The 21,471-nt window shown below is 31.6% G+C and overlaps 1 protein-coding gene across 6 annotated transcripts in view; it reads left to right on the forward strand.

Moving 5' to 3' along the window:
* Positions 1 to 20,415, forward strand: part of LOC130443802 (polyhomeotic-like protein 1) — a 100,512-nt gene extending 80,097 nt beyond the window's left edge. For 2 of the 6 annotated variants that reach the window (XM_056778642.1, XM_056778640.1), the window contains exons 5-16: positions 144 to 404; positions 2,903 to 3,049; positions 5,187 to 5,403; positions 6,995 to 7,167; positions 7,447 to 7,613; positions 7,685 to 7,956; positions 9,758 to 9,969; positions 11,981 to 12,257; positions 14,038 to 14,385; positions 16,097 to 16,238; positions 17,724 to 17,871; positions 18,199 to 20,415. In XM_056778642.1, coding sequence (XP_056634620.1) covers positions 144 to 404; positions 2,903 to 3,049; positions 5,187 to 5,403; positions 6,995 to 7,167; positions 7,447 to 7,613; positions 7,685 to 7,956; positions 9,758 to 9,969; positions 11,981 to 12,257; positions 14,038 to 14,385; positions 16,097 to 16,238; positions 17,724 to 17,871; positions 18,199 to 18,411 — 2,577 coding nt within the window. In that variant the 3' untranslated portion in view covers positions 18,412 to 20,415. The remainder of the gene's footprint in view (positions 1 to 143; positions 405 to 2,902; positions 3,050 to 5,186; positions 5,404 to 6,994; positions 7,168 to 7,446; positions 7,614 to 7,684; positions 7,957 to 9,757; positions 9,970 to 11,980; positions 12,258 to 14,037; positions 14,386 to 16,096; positions 16,239 to 17,723; positions 17,872 to 18,198) is intronic. The other 4 variants (XM_056778645.1, XM_056778643.1, XM_056778641.1 and 1 more) reach the window with 3 other exon arrangements.
* Positions 20,416 to 21,471: the final 1,056 nt, after the last annotated feature.

Genomic DNA, 21,471 nt, shown 5'->3' on the forward strand with positions numbered 1-21,471 from the left:
ATTATGTTTGACAATGAATTTTAGCCCCAAGTACTCCGAACATTATTCCAAGTGATTTTACTTTCAATAATGAAAGTTTACTTCAAGGTCCTTCGAATTTTAAATCGATATGAAAGTTAAAATTTAAATTTCTATTATAACAGGTAATAGCTAAGCCGTTTCAAGGAAACCAATTGGCTCCTCATATGATTACCACGGCCCAAGGGAAGCAAGTTCTTCAAGGTAGTCAAGCGGCAACTTTTCCAGGATACACGACCCTTGGTCCCACAATTCCCACCACGCAGAATCAACAGACGTTAGTTTTTAGTCAATTGGGCGTCATCAGTTCGCAGCCCAACATATTACCCAATCATTCCCAGGGTAACGGACAAGTAACCCAGCAAAAACCCCAGGAAATGCATAAGGTAAGTCAGGGGGATATTTGCTGAGGGTAGCTGCTTTGTTGGATGTTTTCATTTATTTTTTTGATACTTTGTTTGGTGTTTGTTTACCGAAAATTATTTATTTGTAAATAAAATGACGTAAACGAGTGATTTTCTTCTAAAACTACCCCTCTAAACGACAAAATATCCCCTATGATGACTTTTAAGAAAAATAGCAGAGGTTTTTCTGAAAATTTCAAATTATATAATTCGTATTTTCTGATGTGATTATACTATTGAAAAATTATTTTCACAGCACTTTTTATTCATATCTAAACTTGATAATCAAGTTTAGATATTTTAATTAAAACACCCTATATATATGTTTATAACAAATAATAATTTAAACTAAATTGAAAAAAAAAGTCAGACCACCCTGTATGATCCGTAATTAACTGACAATTATTGTTATTCAATTATTAATTTAATTAATTCTGTATACTTAATTTTTTAAACATTTTATTTAACTCACTCTGTATTTATTTTCATGAAATTTACTATTAATATGTAACCAATTTTCTATTAACTTATCGATTTGAAATTTTTCATATTTTCTTCTTTTTTATTATAATAATAAAATATTTTCTATATTTTAGTTCTATTCACATTTGTTACCATCAACTTTCGACCCAATTTGAACCCAAATTTTGATTTTTTTTGTGCACGAGTTTTATAACATTCACGTATTGCATTAAAAATATCATATATAGGGTGTTTAATTGAAAATACTTGGAAAACTAAATGTGCTGTGATGGTATTAATGAACTGTACCCCTAATACTTCTTCTTCTACTCTAGAAACCTTTATGCCCTTTGATTTGATAATTCTCCATTTATTGACCCGAATCTTAAATGTTGTGGTAGTATTCCACCCAATAACCTAACCTAACCAACAAAGCAAATGCGCTTGGTACTATTTGCCCAATAAAAACAGTTTGAGTAGTTAGTTACACCAAAAAGTTAATTTTCAATCAGGATTATAATAAATTATTGGAGCTACACTGAAAATTATTTCACCTTTACTCTTTAGGATGAAAAAATTTATTATTGCTGTTGTTGTTAATTGAAAAAACAGTTATAATATTATGAAATATAAAAAAAATCAAATTTTGTTATAGATTATACTAAGGGTAACTTTATAACGTAACTTCAGGCTCTTATCGCATCCCTCCATCATACTTGCTCTTGTCAAAGACAATTTACAACTCGCTCTCCAACTTCAGAGTCCGTATGAACTCTTTTATATGAGGTGGAGGAGATCACACTCTCTCTTCAACAAATTTCTTTTCGAAATCATATTCTTCATGGTATTCTGTTCCATTAGATCCTTCCTGTTGTCTTGTGAGAAGATTTGGCATATTTTTTCTTAGATTCAGATTTTTCTTGGATCACAATACATTAACGTTCCAAGTGCTCAAGTCCTGAACTTGTTCTGCACGTCAATTCTCTTTCGGTTTCTTCCTTCTCTTGGAACCTTTTCTTGTAGGGACACTTTCCCATTTCACGGAAAGTTTCTTATGAACTCATTTCATCAAATCTACCATACAAACCATTTTGTGGAAGGAATTCAGTATTTAGGTGGTCTGTAGATTCTTCCTCTTCTGTCTCTTCCTCTTGCCGTTGATAACTTCCAAAGGATCTAGTCCTGGACACATCCGATTCTTCCTTTTGTGGTAGGTGCAGTATTCTATATTGCAGAAAGATTTCTGAGGTGTAGTTACAAGTTAATGATATGGGAGCTGAATGCTTCGATAGCAAATACCTTCCCATGGCAAGTAATTTACCTGCAAGGTGCTTGTACAGGAGCCTCGTGGTAGTGAGTCAGTCAGTACTAATTGGCTTTCATAGTGGTTTTAGAACAATCTGTATAAAATTTGATGTTTAGCATCATGTTGAAAGCCTTTTCGATACCTATTTTTATTATTATATTATAATCTGAACTTGTATGTATCACCAGTGCCCTAATTGGACACGTTTTCATAGCTCCAGTGATGCATATTATTAGCAAGGATTTGTACTTTATGTACTAGGATGCTACTCTGACTTACTTTGCTCAATATTTTATGGTGACAGTTTTTATTCCTTTACCGACATGTTTATTCCAGACAAGATTGTTGTCAAAGGTTATTCCCAGATATTTGACTTCAGATTTTCACTTTGTGGTAAATCCATCTAGAGAATTCAAATACATAAGTTGATTTTCCTAGTAAATGAGATAACAGTTGTCTTGGTTTGGTTTTTTTCAAGCCTCATTGGCTTTGTTAACGTGGGATAGGTTTCCAGTGGGACAGTAACTTACAAAAAAAACCAACTTCTGGTTACTATAATCACATTTCGTTCGTTCGTACTCTAGATCCTTGTAAAGGTGTTCAAAATGTAAAACAAAGTTCCTTGAATATAACAAATTAATCCTGACTGAATGATTGCAATAGTTAATGTTTAAGGTGTAAAAAATATTGACGGTTAAGTTGTTGTCCATAGGTGATGGGAACTCAAAAAGTGCAAATGCAAAAAGTGGCTAGTAGTACGAGCGCAGTTGCTCAAACACAACAGCAGGGACAATGCGTCCAAGTATCTCAAGCTTTGATCGGTACTCAGCCCACTGCGCAAATTATCAATTCGATTCAAGTAAGCGTTTTATCAAAAAGAAAATTGTAGATTTTTTTTTGGTTGTAGTTAGAGCATCATCCATCTCCATGGTTTTTGTTTTGTTCATGTTTCGATAGTTTCTCATAGCGTCTTCGAAGTGTGATACCTAGAACTAGATATCAGAATTGTTCATGGAAAATAAACACCCTCTATAATGAAGAACAAACCGTTTGAACCAATGTAGTAATTTGTGTGGAAAGTAGATTTCTGTTTTCGCGGAATAAGCTATTTGGTTTGGTATTTCTCATAATTGGATATACTCTTATATTTTTGTCATTTTGACAGCTAAAAAAGGGTATATCATTTACATGTTGCTATAAAAATTTGAAAAAAATATTTAAATAAATTTGTTTAACTTGAAATTAGTGGAAACAACTCAAAATGTATTGGGAATCACTCAAAATTATTTGAAAATACTAGAAATAAATAAAAAGTAACTCAAAATATCTCCAAATATATTGAAATAATTCAAAAACTTGAAAAAAAGAACTGAAAAACCTTGGAATAAATAAAAATTTCTTAAAACATCTGAGGAGTAATTTGAAAAATCTTTAAATTCATTATAATCACTCAAAAAAATTAAAATTAATTGTGATAACTCAAAATTACTTGAAATAACTGGAAACAACTAAAGTATAATCCAAAGTGTCTTCAAATATATTAAAAACTTTAAGAAAAAATTTAAAATAAATTGGATGAGTCCAAAATTACTGGAAGTTAGTAATAAATGACGCAAAGTCAATTGAAACATCAAAATTTATTAAAAACGTTCAAAAAGTTCTGGAAAATAAATTGGAATCACTCTAAGTAAGAAGGATAAACAAAGGAATAATTTGAAAAATTAGAATCACTTCAAAAAACATTCATATAACTGTAAAAAGCTAAAAAATAACTAAACATATATTTAGAATATATTAGAATCTTTCAAAACCTCCCAAAAACAAATTTAAAATCAATATGACTAACTCAAAATTACTGAAACCAACTAAGAAATGACTTGAAGTGTTTTTAATATATCAAAATAACTTAAAAACCCCAAAAAATTTGAAAAATATTGGAATAACTCAAAATTACAGGAAATAACTGTTAAACAACTAAAGAATACCAAATAATATATTAGAATTATTCAAAAAATACAAAACAATAATTCAAAATCACTAGAAATAACTATAAATAATTAAAAAATAATTCAAAATGTCTTTAAAAATATTAGAATCACTCAAAAAATCCGAAATAGTTGGTGATAATTCAAAGTTACTAGAAATAACTATAAATAGAAACACTAAAATCAGCTAGGGAAAAACTCAAAATGTCTTAGAGTATATTAGAATCACTCAACTAACCAAAATAGTTGGAGATAACTCAAAATCGCTGGAAATAGCTATTAATAACTGAGAATTAACTCAAAATGTTTTTAAATATATTATAATTTCTCAAAACCTCTTCAATAAATATAAAATGAATTGGAACAGGTCAAATTTATCTGAAAAAAACTAAAAACAGTTAAGATATAACTCCAAATATCTTTAAATATATTAGAATCACTTAAAACAAATATTTTCCAAAAACCCATTTTTTGAGAATAAATTTGCAACAAACTGGCCTCCGAAATCACCAAATTTATCCCAAAATGATTTTTTCCTGTTTCTATGAACTAATTCAGCGGCAAATAATCCAATTTTGTGGTAGAATTACAGCTAAACAGTTGGGAGACATTACGCTTAACAAATTTGATCCCTTATCCCAATAAGACTTTGTTTAATATAGTTCGTCATCTCTACTTCAAATTATCGAGTTTATTTTTGAAATTCTTTCCCCCAAAACAACTTTTTTATGACAAAAAAATGATCATAATTATTTGTTTCGAGTTTTGTCACAAATAACTCTTTAAATTCAATAAAAAGATTCATTTTTGTGGATTCATCCAGTTAAACATTTTTCCACGTATAATTGATGGGCATTATTAAATTAAATATTTGCAGTGCAGCTTTCACCATCATCTATAATAATCATTCAAATGCTTTGATCATTTTAATCATTTTAATTAAAATTTCGATCTATATATATATATATACATATATATATATATATGTTTTAAACTTGTCTATTTTTCCAGCAGAGCGGTCAACCGATGCAATTTGCAGCTCCGTGGCAATTCACAGCCGCAAATGGACTTCAACAAGTTTGGACTACAAACGGACTCCAATCTCAAGCTCTACAGATCGCTCCTAATCCAATTTTTATTAGAGGTACACAAGCTGATGGTACTCCGGGTGCCGGGATGTTCATACAGCAGAATCCTCAACCTGCCACTATTCAAACCCAACAAAATCGTAAGCATACTCCATTTTTTCATTTAATGTTATTAAAAATATTATTATTGCGTTTTTTTGGCTCTAAAAAATCAATCAATTGAAAGATTTTTTTTATATTTTGTTTTTATAGTGGATTTAAAGAAAAAAAATAAAGGTATATTAGTTTCAAGGCTTTAATTAGTAATAACTTTTCTATAAGTAATGGAATGAACGATTTAAATATAATATTCAAACAAAAATGTTTTTTTTTATATTTTTACAATTTAAAATTAATAATCATCAAATTAATATAAACAAAAAAATCTATATCTAGGTTAGAATTTCTTAAAATTATAGGAAATGATTAAAAACAACTAAGGAATAGTTCAAAATGTCTATAAATATATTAGAATCACTCAAAACCCACGATATTTGCCTAAACATATCTGCAAATGCTTCATAAATATCAAAAAATAAAGTTAGGTTAGTTTATAAGGTTTAAAACCATTTGAAATTTTGATACATTTTTCTAAGTTACCTTAACTTATTTTCCCTTCTGTCGTGTAAACTTTTGATAACAAAACTGATTTTCTCTAATATTCTAGTAGATTCTTGTCAAAACAATCTAGAACACTCTAGAATATTCGATAACTACATAGTCATATCGACAAAGGTCTTGATAAAAATGAAGAAGCAACAGTTATCAAATATTATAATTTTCAAATTGAAATTTTGAATTTTCTTAAATCGTTTGTTACTTTCTTTTCCTTTTATACTCAATTTTATTTTTTCTGAATAATCTATCACTTTATTTTCTCTCCTGTCATATTCTTCTTTCAAAGACAATCCAATTGTCTTTTGAGCATTCTGGTACTCTCTTGAATCAGTGAGTATAATCTGGAACATTTCAGATTGTTCGATAACTTCGTAAATATAAAACCAGATGCCTTCAAACAACTGTTTATTGAAAATTTTGACGTTTTTCTAAATATTCTGTCACTTTATTTGCTATCTTGTTATATTCTGCTTTCAAAAACAATCTAAATTTTTTTCAAATGTGTTCTGGTATTTTCTTAAATCAGTCAGAACAATCTAGAACATTTCAGAATGTTCGATAACGTAATTATATAGGTTACGACCTTAAAACAAATTGGGACCAATAAAACCCAAAGTTTATGACTTTTTACTGAAGATTTTAAAAGTTTTTCGAAAAAATATGTCACTTTATCACCTGTCCTGTCATATTCTGTTTTCATAGTCAATTCAATTGTCTTTTAAATATTCTGGTACTCTCTTATATCAGTCAAAACAATCTTGAACATTTCGGAATGTTCGATAATAACATGATCATATTGCGAAAAGTCTTTAAAATCAAGGATTAAAAGCTTTAAGAGCTATTTAGAATATTAATATGGACAACAAACTTACCAGACATTTATCTTGTTGATTATGACACTTCAAACTTGGTGGTTCCGAAACCTAAATTATTCTCAAAATTATCAATTCTATCAAAAATTTGAAATTTAAATAGATAAATAATGTGTTAATTAATTAAAACTGAAAGTTTAGTTATTTTTGTTCACATTGTTTATAATTCTGTACTCTTATCTGGTTTTTTATTTTATTTCAGAGACTATAGCAACACAAGGAACCGTCCAACAAATATCTAAACCTAGACCTGCCAATGAGAACATTCAACCCAAACAACAAACAACTCGACCATTAAATATATTACCTTCCAATGCTGCTAATATAAGACCTGCAAGCTCAGTTTCTACACAGACTATTGGAGCTCAAACTCCAGTGAGTTTTAACTTAATCATAATTATATTAAAATTCATTATATATGGATAGTTATGGAAATTTGATATCTTTTACTCTCCTATAAACTGTTGAGTCGAAGTATATCAACAATTTCCTAGATAATATCCGATGGAGATCTCTGTGAAATAGTTGTAAGTTTAAACTATTTCTTCGTTCCCCTCCCGACATTTCATTTGTTTAATTTATATAAAATGTTGAAAATTTAATTACACCGCAAATCAAAATATTTTTTTGCTCGAATTTAAATTTTTCATCTAGGCTTCAATGGGGGGTAAACAAGTGGCTAAAATTCGCACAAAAGCTCCTCAAATTCGTACCTCTCCTGCACCAAAAGCCGATGCAGCAAATCAAACTCAAATTAAACCGTATTCTAATATCCAACAGCAGCAGCAACAACAACAGCAACATCATATCGTTGGAAATAAGTGAGTCTCGCTTGTTCTTCTAAATGCAGAAATAGTTTATCGATATTTTTAAAATTAAATTACATTTTCAGGATGTTAGTTATGAGTACGAATGGTATGACGATGACTCCCGGTTCTCCGATGACGGCTGAGAAGGCTCAGCAACTGGCGAACCAAAATAAAAACCAGCAACAGCAGTCGCAGAATAATCAGCAATCGACGCAACAGCAACAGGCTGTTATAATGCAACAGCAAATGCAACAACAAGCCATGCAACAATATCAACTTCAACAACAGAGTCAACAGAATCAACAACAACAAGGGCAGCAAACTCAACAACATATTCAACCGAAGCCTATGATGAGTAAGCAATTTAAATTAAAAAAAAAAGAGATTTTAAAAACGGTTGAGAGTTTCTTATTTTAAATAAAGTCCAACTTCAACTTACTACTTTTATTTCCAACTACAGTGGGTTAATAGATACAGTGTAGCCACATAAGAGTGGACGCTATGTTTAACCCAAACTACGACACAAAATAAATTATTTTTTTAGTTAAAAAGTTATTATGAAAAAAAACAAATGCTAAATTTTTTAATAAGGTCACTAAAACATTTTTCTTAACAAGACAACCGGGTAGTTTCAGTTTATTTATCCATAAAAATTAAGTATTTTTCTAATTCATTTATTAACTCGCTTTCCCTCTCGTCACGTTTTACTCTTACAACCAATTCTGTCTTCAATATTTTAGTTCATTATTCAAACACAGTTAGAAGTGTCCTGAGCATTTCAGAACAATCGATACCTGCGTAATCATATAGGTAAAGGCATTAATTAAACACAATTGAAATTATAACACGTTTTACTGAATCACCTCCTGAGGTGCACTGCTTTTACAACTGATTATTTCTCGAATATTCTCGTAGATTCCTAAAAAGTAGTCAGAACAATCTAGAACACTCTAGAATATTCGGTAACTACACAAACGTATTGGCAAAGGTTTTAATACAAATCAACGATTTATAAAAATAATTTACTTTAAATTTTGACGTTTAATTCAATTATTTACCACTGTCTTTTCCTTTTTATCACATTTTCTGCTTTTATAGTCAATCTGATTTTTTTCGTGAAACAGTTTGAAACGTTTAACACACTTCAAAATATTCGGTTTATAACTTTTTACTAAAGATTTTAATATTTTTATAATGTTTATAATTTTTTATTGACGTTTTTCTAAATCTGTCCTTTATTTGCTCTCCTGTTATATTCAGCTTTCATAATCAATCTCTTCCAAATGTTCTGATACTTTCTTAAATCAGCCAGAACAATTTGGAACATTTCAAAATGTTCGATAACTTGGTATTTACATAGATAGTATCCTTAAAACAAATTGGGACCGATAAAAATCAAAATGTTAAACTTTTTACTAAAGATTTTGACGTTTTTTTAAAATTAATTCATCAGTCATCTTATTTCCTTTTCTTTTTATATTAGATTTCCTCGAACACAGAATATTCATTAACTACTTACTTATAAAGGTGAAGATCGAGCTATAGGAAAAAGAAGAATAATCTAACGGATCAAACAACACAAACTAACCTCATTACAATGTTTTAAAAAATTACTTGTCATTATAATATAATAATTTGAATAACTAGATAAGAATTTTTTGCTGCTGTCCTGTTTTTGTAACAAAACGACTTGATAACCCTTGTATTTACAAAAATCAATTTTGATTATTCGTTTATACCCTATAGTGACCTTATCCAGATCTATATTTACGCCTTAACTCATCTAATCTATCCAGATCTATTTTGGTTACCACCAGTCTCCCTACATCGTTCCAGTGCTTGATAGTTTAACCCAAAATACCCAAGTAACCATTTTATATATACTTACCCTCCAAAGCTACTCAGTCAAATAGGTTAAGTTAAATGATGACATGAATTTAATGTCTTTTAAAAACTTTTGACAGATATTTACAAATAATATGGTTCTCAATTCATCCCTTTGAAGAGTATCCTTATTTTTGGACGTCGTATCAGCTCCAGAAATTAATGTACATAGTTTTTTTTCTACCTTGCATATTTCAATAAATGATATAATAACTTCTCATATCCAATAATTGAAAAACAATTAACTCTAGTGAAAAATATTTTTTTTTTAGTCCAAACGATACCAACGATTCCCTCCCAACAGCTCCAGATGGCTGGAGATAGACCAATAATGCCCGTTGTTTCCATGTCACAAGCGAATGCTCAACAAGTTCAACAAATGCAGCAGCAGAACATCGGAACGTTACAACAGGGGCTTCCCTTACAGTCGAATCTAGCCGTTACCCAACAGCCCATGCAAATGAATATGCAACAGTTGCAACAGGTGATTTACTTCATAATTTTAACAGTTTTTTAATAATTGAATAATAATTATCTTCTATCCTATTTTGATCTAACTCTAAACTTGAAAATAGATCACCATCTTCATCTTCTTAACTGATTGGTTTCTTGGACAAGTTGGACATTGTCCAATATTTCCGTATCTGCCCTTTCAAAGATCATAATAAAAAATTAGTTACTTTAGCTTTAATTTAGATTCAATTAGGTTAGGTTGACTTAAGCTTCGATTAGGTAAGGTTTACTTAGGATCATACTAAAAACACATCAACTTGGCGTTTTTGGGATCGTATATTCCATTTATTTAGGGATACTCCTGGTTTTAGCAATAATTGGTTGACTTCCGGGTCGACTTTTTGAACTAGATTTATTTAATTAAATTAAAAGTGTCATTTTGGGAATCCAGTTTTAGATGAAGGGGTATTTGGCTGGAAATGGAAAAGATTTCCAGTAAAGAAAAAGTCAAAAAGAATTATTCGTATATCCGTTGCTTTTAATAACTCAAAAACAATCAAACATGCTTCTTTAATTTGAAAATTATTTTTGATTCTTTTATGACGATAAAAAACAAAATTTTAATTGTTTTAGAACAACCAGAAATTATATTTTTATCAAAATTGATTATTAATTCCTATAAAAAAACAAAAAATATTTTCCTATTCGAAACGCATCAATTAAAAACGATTTAAAAAAATTCCGTTTTCAAAAAATTTCCACTGATTAACTTTAGTCCTAACAGATGGCTTTCCATTTTTCTATAACTGGTAGTAACAATTCTTGTCACTGTACAGTCGACAAAATGACATTCTTGAGCTTTCGCTCTACACCAGCGCCTCTAGTAGCAATATCTCCAATATAGTAATCTGTCATTTGTCATTTGTGTAATCTACATATTATCGTAAAACCCTCGTATAAAAAACGTTATCGTACTCCCCGGTTTTTTTATTGGTTGTTTAAATAATAATATCTTCTTTGAAATCAAAGTTATTCATAGGCATATTTAGTTTTTTTTTTAATCTTTATGCTCGTTAGTCATATTCTTATCAAATATTAAATAACAAGGTTATAGTTTATTGTTTCACTTTAAGTGCCGAGAACGTCAGGAAGTAGTGTTGTTTATTTATAATCGTTTCTTTGATAATAACAAACTTGAATCTTAAATTATTGAATGTGATTTTGTAGGAAATTAAACTTATAATAATTTTAATATAAACAAAATCATTTTTAAGCAATGGAGTTTTCAATTCCAAGGTTAGTATTTATAATTACAAATTGAATAATTTATTTATCCACGGTTTTTAAAAAGTAAATCCTAACCTAACCAAGTCTTAACGAAACCTTACTTAACCTAACTTAACATACTAAAATTTTAATGAAATCGGAAAGTTCGGTTAGGTTAGAATCCTTTCAAGGTACTTTTTGTCGTTTGAAGAATCAAAAGGGATGACGGGTGGTTGTGTTTTTTCAGACCGATTTTTTCCACTGTCCTATTTTGTTCTCTTTCATTTCTTTCAACGATTAATTTAATTATTAAAATCACTGAAAAATTATTACAATTATTTGATTGGTCAAACGAGAAAAAGTACCTGAAGGGATCTCAGCCTAACCAAATCTAACCTAACATACGAAAATTCTAACGAAAGTATAGGTTAGGATCACTTCAGGTACTTTTTCTCATTTGAAGTATCAAAAAGGGTGGGGGGTGGGGTGTTAAAACTGCAAGTGCAAACGGAAAAAAGTTCCTGAAGGGATGGTTTCCGTGCTCTATTTATATATTGGTGTTCACCGTAATTTTCTCTACAACATACTGAAATTTTAATGGAATTGAAGGGGTGTAACTTGATCTTGATAATAACCATAAATTCTCCACCATATATTGTAGCTTCTTGATATAATTTTTTTTTAATAATTTTTCCGTAGAAGTAATTCATTTTCACTTTAATTTATGTAATTTTTGATTCGATGTAATTCATTACGAAAATCGTTTATTATTGTAGTTACAACAAATGGCACCACCGGGTACGATAATCGGTCAAATTCAGACAAGTCCTGCTCAACAATCGTCGATTCCGCAGGTATCGTCGAGTCCTGTGCAAATTCAGCAATTGCATCCCACAGCTACACAGCAAATCGCTATTACACAACCTCAGCAGGTTCACCTACCTCCTGCTGTAAGTGTACAGAAAGAAGTCCCATCCGAATCCAACTCTAGCGACAACAACGCCGTACAGAATAGTAATTTATCAACAGATGCAAAGGAAAACACAGTTGATGGTAAGTTAATATTAATGCGAATGAAAATGAAAAATATAGTTGCATCCGAGACCATTTACGTATGTTGTATCTTGTTTTCGTGTAAGTAGATTGTAATGATACTCACATTTTAAATTTTTATTATAATAAAACGACAAATAATAAAAAGATAAAATAAATTCTGATACATTTTAACTTATTAGCGTGTTATATGTTGATGTTTGTGCGATTTCGAGGGTGGAAACTTTACTCTTGCCACTCTCCGGCGTACAATTTTGGCTAAAATTTATCTGTACTAAACACATCTCATATAGGAAACATTTTTATATACAAACAAGAAAATCTGGCATCAATGTTGTTAATTAGAATGTTTACATGGCTCTAGATTTTACTGGTGACACGTAATTGAACCAGGAAGATTTATTTTCAAAATAAGAATGAGCTTGTAGGTTTATTTATCGAATTTCTAAATATATATACCAATTTCTTTATGTTAATAAAATTTTCCATAATATCCTGATTATATGCAGGTGAGTTTTTTCTAGTCTCGATTACTGTTTCCGTTAGTTTTTCTCTACATTATATTTCGTTTATTCTACCCTTTTTTTCTCTGCTCTATTTGTTTCTAAAACTTTTCTTTTAGATCTTATAGTTTTACTTAAGCTATAAAAAAATAAATTTTTTATTACAGACCTGAAATTGAATAATTATTGATTAAAATGATGGAACTTAATCTACTTACCTCGTATGTAATTTACACTAATAAATCTAGTTTGTTTATTTACTGGTATTTTTATGTTTAACACGTACCTGACTCAAAACCAATTTTTTTATATTTTCCGAAATGACTAGTTGGCGAATTTGTCAAAAAAAAATATAATCGCGTCAATTGAAATTGGATTTTTTCGTGATTGTTTCCTTTTTAAAGTGTTTTATTAGAGGCGACGAAATTTTGTTGAATATACGTATTTACATTATTGCTATCATGAAGATTATTTTATTTCTGCCTACAGGTCTGTATTTTAGTGCTACTAATTTTTTTTCTTCATTTTTTAATATAGTTTGAATTCATAATTGTCTTACCTAACCTCACAATAACTGCACTGACATTAGGTTCGTTCCAACCTGCTAGTCTCACCCGTCTTGGATGATATTTTCTGCGCAATCTCTACACGGCTCTTGTAACAGTACTTGTCATCGATGAAGTATCGAAAAGAACGTTCCAGTGATATTACTGTCAATGTCAATTGTCAAAATAAATAATATGTTTAAAATTCCCGAACGCTTTTCTGATGTGTATTCTAAATAGGAAGAATTTTGTAAAATTCAATGCTCAACAGCAAATTATCGTTGGTGTGGAACTTGTTATCTTCCAAGTATTGAAAAGAAAATTCCGGAAACGGTTCACAAATGATACCTAAGTCAGTTGGAAGCACAAAACAGAATTGTTCGTATAACGGCAAGAACACGTAACCTCCATTGCGCAGAATCGTCATCGTACCAAAGACGGTTTTTTTGATGACCAAGGTCGATAATTTTTGAAACAAAAAAAAAATAGTAGGATGGAACCTACTGGAAAAGGAGGAGATTATAATAAAATTGAAGGGAGAAATAATTTACGGACGATGTGAGGTCGGGAAGGGAAAGGGAGTGAGTTTTTAAGGGTAAAAAACGGTTTATCTCGATTTCCGGCAAAACTACAAGTCCTATGAAAAAAGTCGAATAGCTTCTATGAAATTCTCTTTGTTTTTCGAACTATATTATGATAAAAATAAATAAGTAAACAATTTTTATATTCCAGCTACTTCTACACAACCGGAATCGAAAGAATCTCCCCAAATCGCCGAAACTAAACCAATACAAAACGGCGTGGAACCCTCCGTAGTTCAACCGACGCCTATCCCGGGTACGGTACCATCATCTCAACCGACAACTCAATCGGATAACATTCCCGTCGCTGTTACGGCCGAAGAAGTTAAAGAAAGGTGTCCGCCGAAAGCGATGGTCAAACCCCAAGTGCTTACGCACGTTATCGAAGATTTCGTTATACAAGAATCGTCGGAACCGTTTCCGGTTATCAGAAGTAGTCTCATCGGTGATATTAAACCGACACAATCTTCCAATGATAAAGAAACAGACGAACCGCCAAGTGAGTATGTCATTGAAAGACATGTTTGAGATGAGTAATTTTAATTTCTTCTGGTCAAGGTTAAGACAACTGTCAAATATTTAGGTTTTTCTCTTCTTCTGACATTCACTAATGGGAGTGATGTCGTAAAAATTATTTATTATTAAGTTTTTGGGGTACAACATGATCCCCTTCAAAGTAATTTCCTTCCACACTAATATTTTCCTCGTCATAGTTGACTGAATGTCTTTAATCGATTCAAAATTTACGACGTTTTTGATTTTGGGGTAAAGAAAGAAATTTTAAAGCGATAAATCCGGCGAATAGGGTGGCTGTGATACTACTAGAATCTTTCTAGAAGTTAAAAACTTCGTCATTCTGAAGGCGCAACGACAAGATTTATTGTGAAGCACCAACCAATTGATACGAAGTTGGGACGCACTCTATTGGCCCTTTTTCGAAGTATATTATACAATACAATACGCGATATAATACTTGTTTCACGATGGAACGAATTCACGGTGGATTGCTCCATGGTTATCAAAGAAGCAGATGAGTTTCATTTTAATTTTCGACTTGCTTGCGCCACATTTTTTTGGTTTTGGATCATTTGGTGTTTGCTACTGTTAACAATACTTGATTCACGATGGAACTAACTTCTTATGGACCACCACACGGTTTAAAAAGAAGCAGATGAGTTTCGTTTAAATTTTCGACTTGTTCGTGCCACAATTTGTTACAACGAACACTTTATGGACCATTGAAGAAACAGAAGGGTTCCGTTTTCACTTTTGACTTGCTTGCGCCACATTTTTTTGATCTTGGATCATTTGGTGTTTGCTACTGTGGATAATACTTGATTCACGATGGAACGAAGTTCTTATGGACCACCCCACGGTTATCAAAGAAGCAGATGAGTTTCGTTTTAACTTTCGACTTGCTGGAGCCATATTTTTTAGGTCTTGAATCATCTGGCGTTCGCCATTATTGACTCTGACGTTGCGATCCAGGGTCGTACTAAAACAAAAACAAGTTTTTTGGTTCCAGTATTGCACTAGGTTCATTTAGTTTGTTTGCTATCATTCTAACCGATGATTTTGGTCGGATTAGGGCACTTACAAGCCGCGCGTTTGTGTTTGATCGGTTTCCTTCCTCTTGAATCGTCTTCTACGCTTTCACCGTTTTCCTTGAACGTTTCATAACAACGTGTATAGCCGATAAAACCATCACCAAACATTTTTAATACTTCACCGCTACCAAGTTGGAATTTATGGAACCTTTGGTGAACAAACTAGCTTTACAATTACACTGTCTGACGCGCATTTCGATAACCAAGTTATCGTCTTCGGGGACTGAAGGTAAACTCAGTTTACTCTCTGAAGACGATAACTTTGCTACCGAAACGAGTGTCAGCAGTGTAATTGTGAATGTTGACAGTGTTTTAGTTGACGAATCGCTCAAAATTTGATCGCTACGTGTTGCACGAAATTCACACACAAATAGACAGAGCAATGTTGCCACATTATGCTGTAGAATTTTCGTTGTTCCTGGATTACCACAAGCTCGAACTAAAAAATCAAACGGAACGTTAAAACTGGGACATCCTTTACATCTGATCGGTAATCCGCGTCATTCGTAAACACAAACAGTCGTTCAAATATTTAATATACTCGTCATGACCTTCCCGATATCGATTTTCGTATTTTAACGTATTTATTTTATTCCTCATTAGGAAAGAAAAGAGCTTCGTCTCCATTTAATGTTAGTTCGGGAGGAAAAGGCGATATGGCTAAATGCGAAGCATGCGGTATCGTCGATCTCAAGGCCAAGTTCAAAAAGAATAAGAGATTTTGCTCCGTCGCTTGTTCCAAAAGGTAGGATTTCATTTATTCTTTCTTTTTTTATTATTTATTCCGATACAATATTTTCGACAATCAGATGTTTTATTTACAAAAAAAAACTCCAAAACTATTTGAAAATGTTTTGTTAATGTCTGTAGTCGTTCTCTAGGTGGCGCACTTTATTACCCACTCACTGTATACTCAATTTAGACTTTAATTCGTTAATTTAAAGTTAGGTTAGGTTTAACTGAAAATAATACTTTTATATTCAAGCCTACAATGTTCATCATCAGTCAAATCTATGTGCAAATTCTTCCCTTACATCGATCAGTATCTTGCTACTCCTATATTTTATAGGTAGGAGGTACATAGAAACGATCTTTTATTAACCTCCAAAGAAAACAAACCATGAAAAATAAGCTATTAGACCTTTTTGGGGTCAATCCAGTGACGTAAAACCATATTTAGATAAGCCAGCGAAGTGGTGTACCGTCTAACTGATAACTGAAGCTCTTCGGCTCATCTTCTTTTAACTAAAGAAAGAACCATGGTCATGGAACATCAAAACAACTACCAATTATAGTTACTTTACCAAAACAGAAAGGTTCATGTACTTTCCGATGGGTTATGGCTCAAAAAACGTTCAATTTAGGGCAGTTTCCTCATATCTTCAAAGTAGGAATATCACCTGTCCACTAAAGTGGATTATCGAAGGTTATGTTAGTACATAACCATGGTCTATAGATTTTAGTGTCTTCGCAAAGGATAAGGACCTAGTAGATGTGACTATACAACTCTCCAAATAATAATTACAGGTATTGCTAATTCAAGAAAGGATTTCTTTGGAGACAAGATTCTTGTACAAACTCAATGGTTTTTTGGTCCTCATCTTTCCTTTACAACTTCATTATGCCATCTCTGGAGGTTATTATCACCTGGTGATTCAGTGAATGATAGTTTGTTTATATATCTTGGTCTGTAGATTAGGGAGCCTTCTCAAACGATAAGAATATAGTTGTAGACCTCACTATACAACTCTTCAAAGAAAAGGATACCTTCCGATACAAGTTCCTTGTATAAACTCAATGGTTTTTTGGTCTTCACATCCTTTTCCCTTTAGGAACTTATGATACCATCTACAGAGGTTATTAACACTTGGAAGTCATAACCTAACTTTGTACAGTTACTACATATTCTGTTTTTACAGACTTTCAATTACAATAATTTATTTTATTAAATTTAAAGTAATAAAAATATTAAATAATAATTAAAGTTTCCTCGTTGAGTTGAGTCAATTTGTTTTGTCGGTGTCCTGTAATTTGCTGTAGTCGTCGATAGGGATTCTTCTTCTCCATTCAATACTCCTCCAAAGTATTGAGTCTTTTTTTTTCATGTGGATCTACTAAAAGCCTCCCCCTTACCTATTAATTGAAACTTATGATACAAAACTTAACTGGTGGTTGTGTTTATATTAAATGATCCAGAAATTTAAACCAAGTTTTTTTATATGTATTTCAGTGGGAAGTATAAAGGCGACGATAAAAAGAAATGGGATAAAGATGGTATGGAAGTTGATACGGAATCTGGAGCTTCAGGTGCTGAAAGTAGTCTCAGTCCCTCAGCCGTTGAAGATGAAACACCGAAAGTGGATCCCATCAGATGGACTGTAAGTATTTTTTTCTTCATCTATTTTTGTCATCAACAAAATTTGTTAAAAACCATTGTAAAGGTATATCTAGAATAGTTGGGTTAGGTATAATTTTTTTACAGAATTTAAGAAGGAAAATGAAGATTTGTTCACAAGATTATTTATTCAAAATTAATGTTTTTAATGTTTTTCTGTCAATTTATTTTCCCCCAATGTTTTTTTTTCGAATATGCTTCAAATATAGTCCAGGATATATGATATAGGCGAAGGACAAGTTATAGGGTGGAAGCAATATAACCTAACTTATATAGAATCGTTTTTATGTCTTTTTTTTTTATTTTTTAGGTTCAAGAAGTTTTCGAATTCATTAAAAACCTTCCCGGTTGTTCCGATTATGCGGAAGACTTTTTAAGAGAAGAAATCGACGGTCAGGCTCTCATGCTCCTTAAAGAAGACCATCTGATGACAGCGATGGCCATGAAACTTGGACCGGCTCTTAAACTCGTCGCGAAAATCGACGATATGAGAATCGATAAGGAGCCGCCTAAACAAACGTAAATTTCGTTGGAAAATATTTATAGAGTTGTTGAATAGTTTAAGGGATCGAATAATGTTTCCGTACTTTCATTTGTATCCATGGGTTACTAGACACCTTAAAAATATTCCGACCAAATATGATATCTCAATTTTAGTATTTTTTATTTTTCTCTCAGTCTAATAGAAAAAAAGTCATACCTCGTAATTACTTGGTTGTATAGGAAAATGTTCTTGAAGGATTTTGTAGGAAATTTGATGCTTTACAAAGAAGGAATCTTATATTTTTTCCTAAACCTCACCGTTTGAATGATATTTAAGATTTAAGTTTGTTATTTTGAGACAAATTCCATTTTTGTTTATGAATTTTAAAATTCGATGATAAATGACGTACAACAAAATACGAAATATGAATTTTTATAGGAATTTAACTGCTCTATAAGAATGGCATCCTATGATTTGGTGATTAAATTAAACGTTCAAAAGATATTCATCATCAAACTTTCATGTATACTGATTTTAAAAGTTTCTTATTATATAATCGAAAAATTGTAATTTATAACCTAATTAATCTCTATCTGAAACCTTCAAGTGCTTCTTCTGCCACTTTTGGCAATGTTTTGGCAGCCTATCTCACAAGAAGCATCAATTACCACGTTCAGATATTAAATGAAAAATTGGGATGCCATGATGTACCTTTCAACTTGTAATTTTTTCATTTCTATTTAATTCCTGTTTGTTATTACCAGTACTTATGTTTTGGATCCTATTAGTCTCGAATTGAGTCCATACACCCATCCAAAATGAAATGCATCTCCTCCAGGTGCTTCTTCTGCCCCTTCTGATGATGTTTTAATTATCCATCTCGTCAGATAGTCCACAAAAGATATAATAGAGCCTGAGGTAACCTTCAAGTGACTTTATATTCCATACTAAAGGATTCTGATGAAGAAGTAACTAGCTATTATACTACGTATCCTGGCATAATTAGGTGCTTCTTCTGTCAATGTTAATTCCAGCAGACCATCTTAGATGATGTTACTCAAAAGAGGATCCAGTACTGGGCCTTCAAGTGTCACTCTAGTGATTTTTTATTCGATCCTGGCACATTTAGGTGCTTCCTTTGTCAATGTTAATAGAGGCTGAGGTCGCCTTCCAGCTTATTTGGAATTTAATCAAATCTCAAAATCAGTACTCATGGAAATGTGATGGTGAATATGGTGCCTAGCAGCCCGTGTCACTTGTTAGAAAATAATTGGCTTTTTTTGGGCCACTCTATTATCCTCTATGGTATTTTATCATTAAATCCGGTTTGATTAGTGTATTTGGGGAGTGTTATAACCATCGGAGCTAGAATTTATGATGAAGTTCTTTCTTCTCATATGTTTTGAGCCACTTGTTTTTTTTTGGTACAATCTGTATGAGGATATTATATAAATTGAGCTTTGTGTGTGTTTTAAGTACACAATTGTGTATTGGAAATATTGTCCGGTCTTCTTTTTTGCAAAGTGGAGCGTTTTAAGTTTTTATTATTTTGATTTTTATTGTAAATAATTTAATTTATCGATTATTTCGTAAAGACTGCTGATGAGGATCTATTATATTAACATTATAAACAAAAAGAAATTTTGTTATAGAAAGATTTAGTTTAAATAAGGACTGTAATTAACTATTCGATTTTTTAAAAATAATCATCGCGCGTTCTTCATTATGTTAATATAAGTCATGTAAATATTTGTACATTTGGCATTTTATATTAAAATGGTTACACTAGTAGTTTTAACATTGTACAGAAAAAACAAAAAAGTATATTAAGTTTATATTAGCAAATATCTTTGATGTGATCAAAGTAATAGGAATTTTTTTTTCGGTAAAAAGAAGGGAAACCTGTTATTTTCCCAAAATTGGATACTATATTTATTTAATCGTGCAATGTTCTCTTTTCCAAATTCGTCTAAGGTTATAATATGGATTAATTTGATATTTGTTACTATACTGCCACTAATGATAATAAATTTGTAATTTGTATTGTTGTTTTATCATTTTATCAATAACCTCAATATAAGCAGCGCAAATATACTCTTGGAAAGGAACCAATACGGTTTCCAGAGACCCCACTTCGACTTCTATGCCATTGACTTCGTCGTCAACACAACTTGGAAGCGATCTCGGGAAGTAATGTCTCATGGTGACATTTGATCTAGAGAACTCCTTCAATGGATCGAGATAACACTCCACCACATAGGAAAAAATCTCGGGATGTCTGATAGTGATTTTTATTTGAAAAACTTCTTCAACTCAACCAGATAAGTCTGGCATGATACTTACTTCATCAACAGAGTTGTCTAGTTTTATCCAGAGAACAATTTCATGGCGTTCAAAATCACTGGAGTGGCACTTGAAGGCTCAGTGCTAGGTCCTCTTTCAAGTAACATCATCTAAGTTGGCCTACTGGAAATAACATTACAAGAAGAAGCATCTGATTGCACCAGGATACGTATAAAATACAGTAGCAAGTTACTTCGTCATCAGAATCTTTTATTATGATCCAGAGAACAATCCCATGGGATTAAAAATCGCTGGAGTGGTACTTGAAGGCCCAGTACTAGATCCTCTTTCGAGTAACATCATATAAGATACATATAAAGTGCAGTAGCTAATTACTTCATCAGAATCCTTCAGTAAGAAATATAAAGTCATTTGAAGGTTATCTAAGGCTCTCTTGTAACTTTTGTGGACTATCTGACGAGATGGACTGTTAAAACATTGCTAGAAGAGGCAGATAAACATGAGTCGTTATCAAAGGACATGGAACATCTCAACCATAGAAAGGTGAACTCACCATCTTATGTTGTGAGTAGATATCTGGATCAGTCTCCATGGAGAAGTGAATTACTACTACACCCAAATGCTATCTAGACATAAATACACATAGATCCTAAATTTGATATTGCATGGAAGAACCTAACCAAAAATGGTGAGTACGTCTTCTTCATATGTTCTGCTTCGTATTACCTTGGCAAACGCATTTCTAGGAATAGTTACAAATAGAAAAATGGTGTGGGGTGTACTCTTATTAGAGAT

The sequence above is a fragment of the Diorhabda sublineata genome, chromosome 5, assembly GCF_026230105.1.
Source record: "Diorhabda sublineata isolate icDioSubl1.1 chromosome 5, icDioSubl1.1, whole genome shotgun sequence".
In the NCBI taxonomy this organism is placed as follows: Eukaryota; Metazoa; Arthropoda; class Insecta; order Coleoptera; family Chrysomelidae; genus Diorhabda; species Diorhabda sublineata.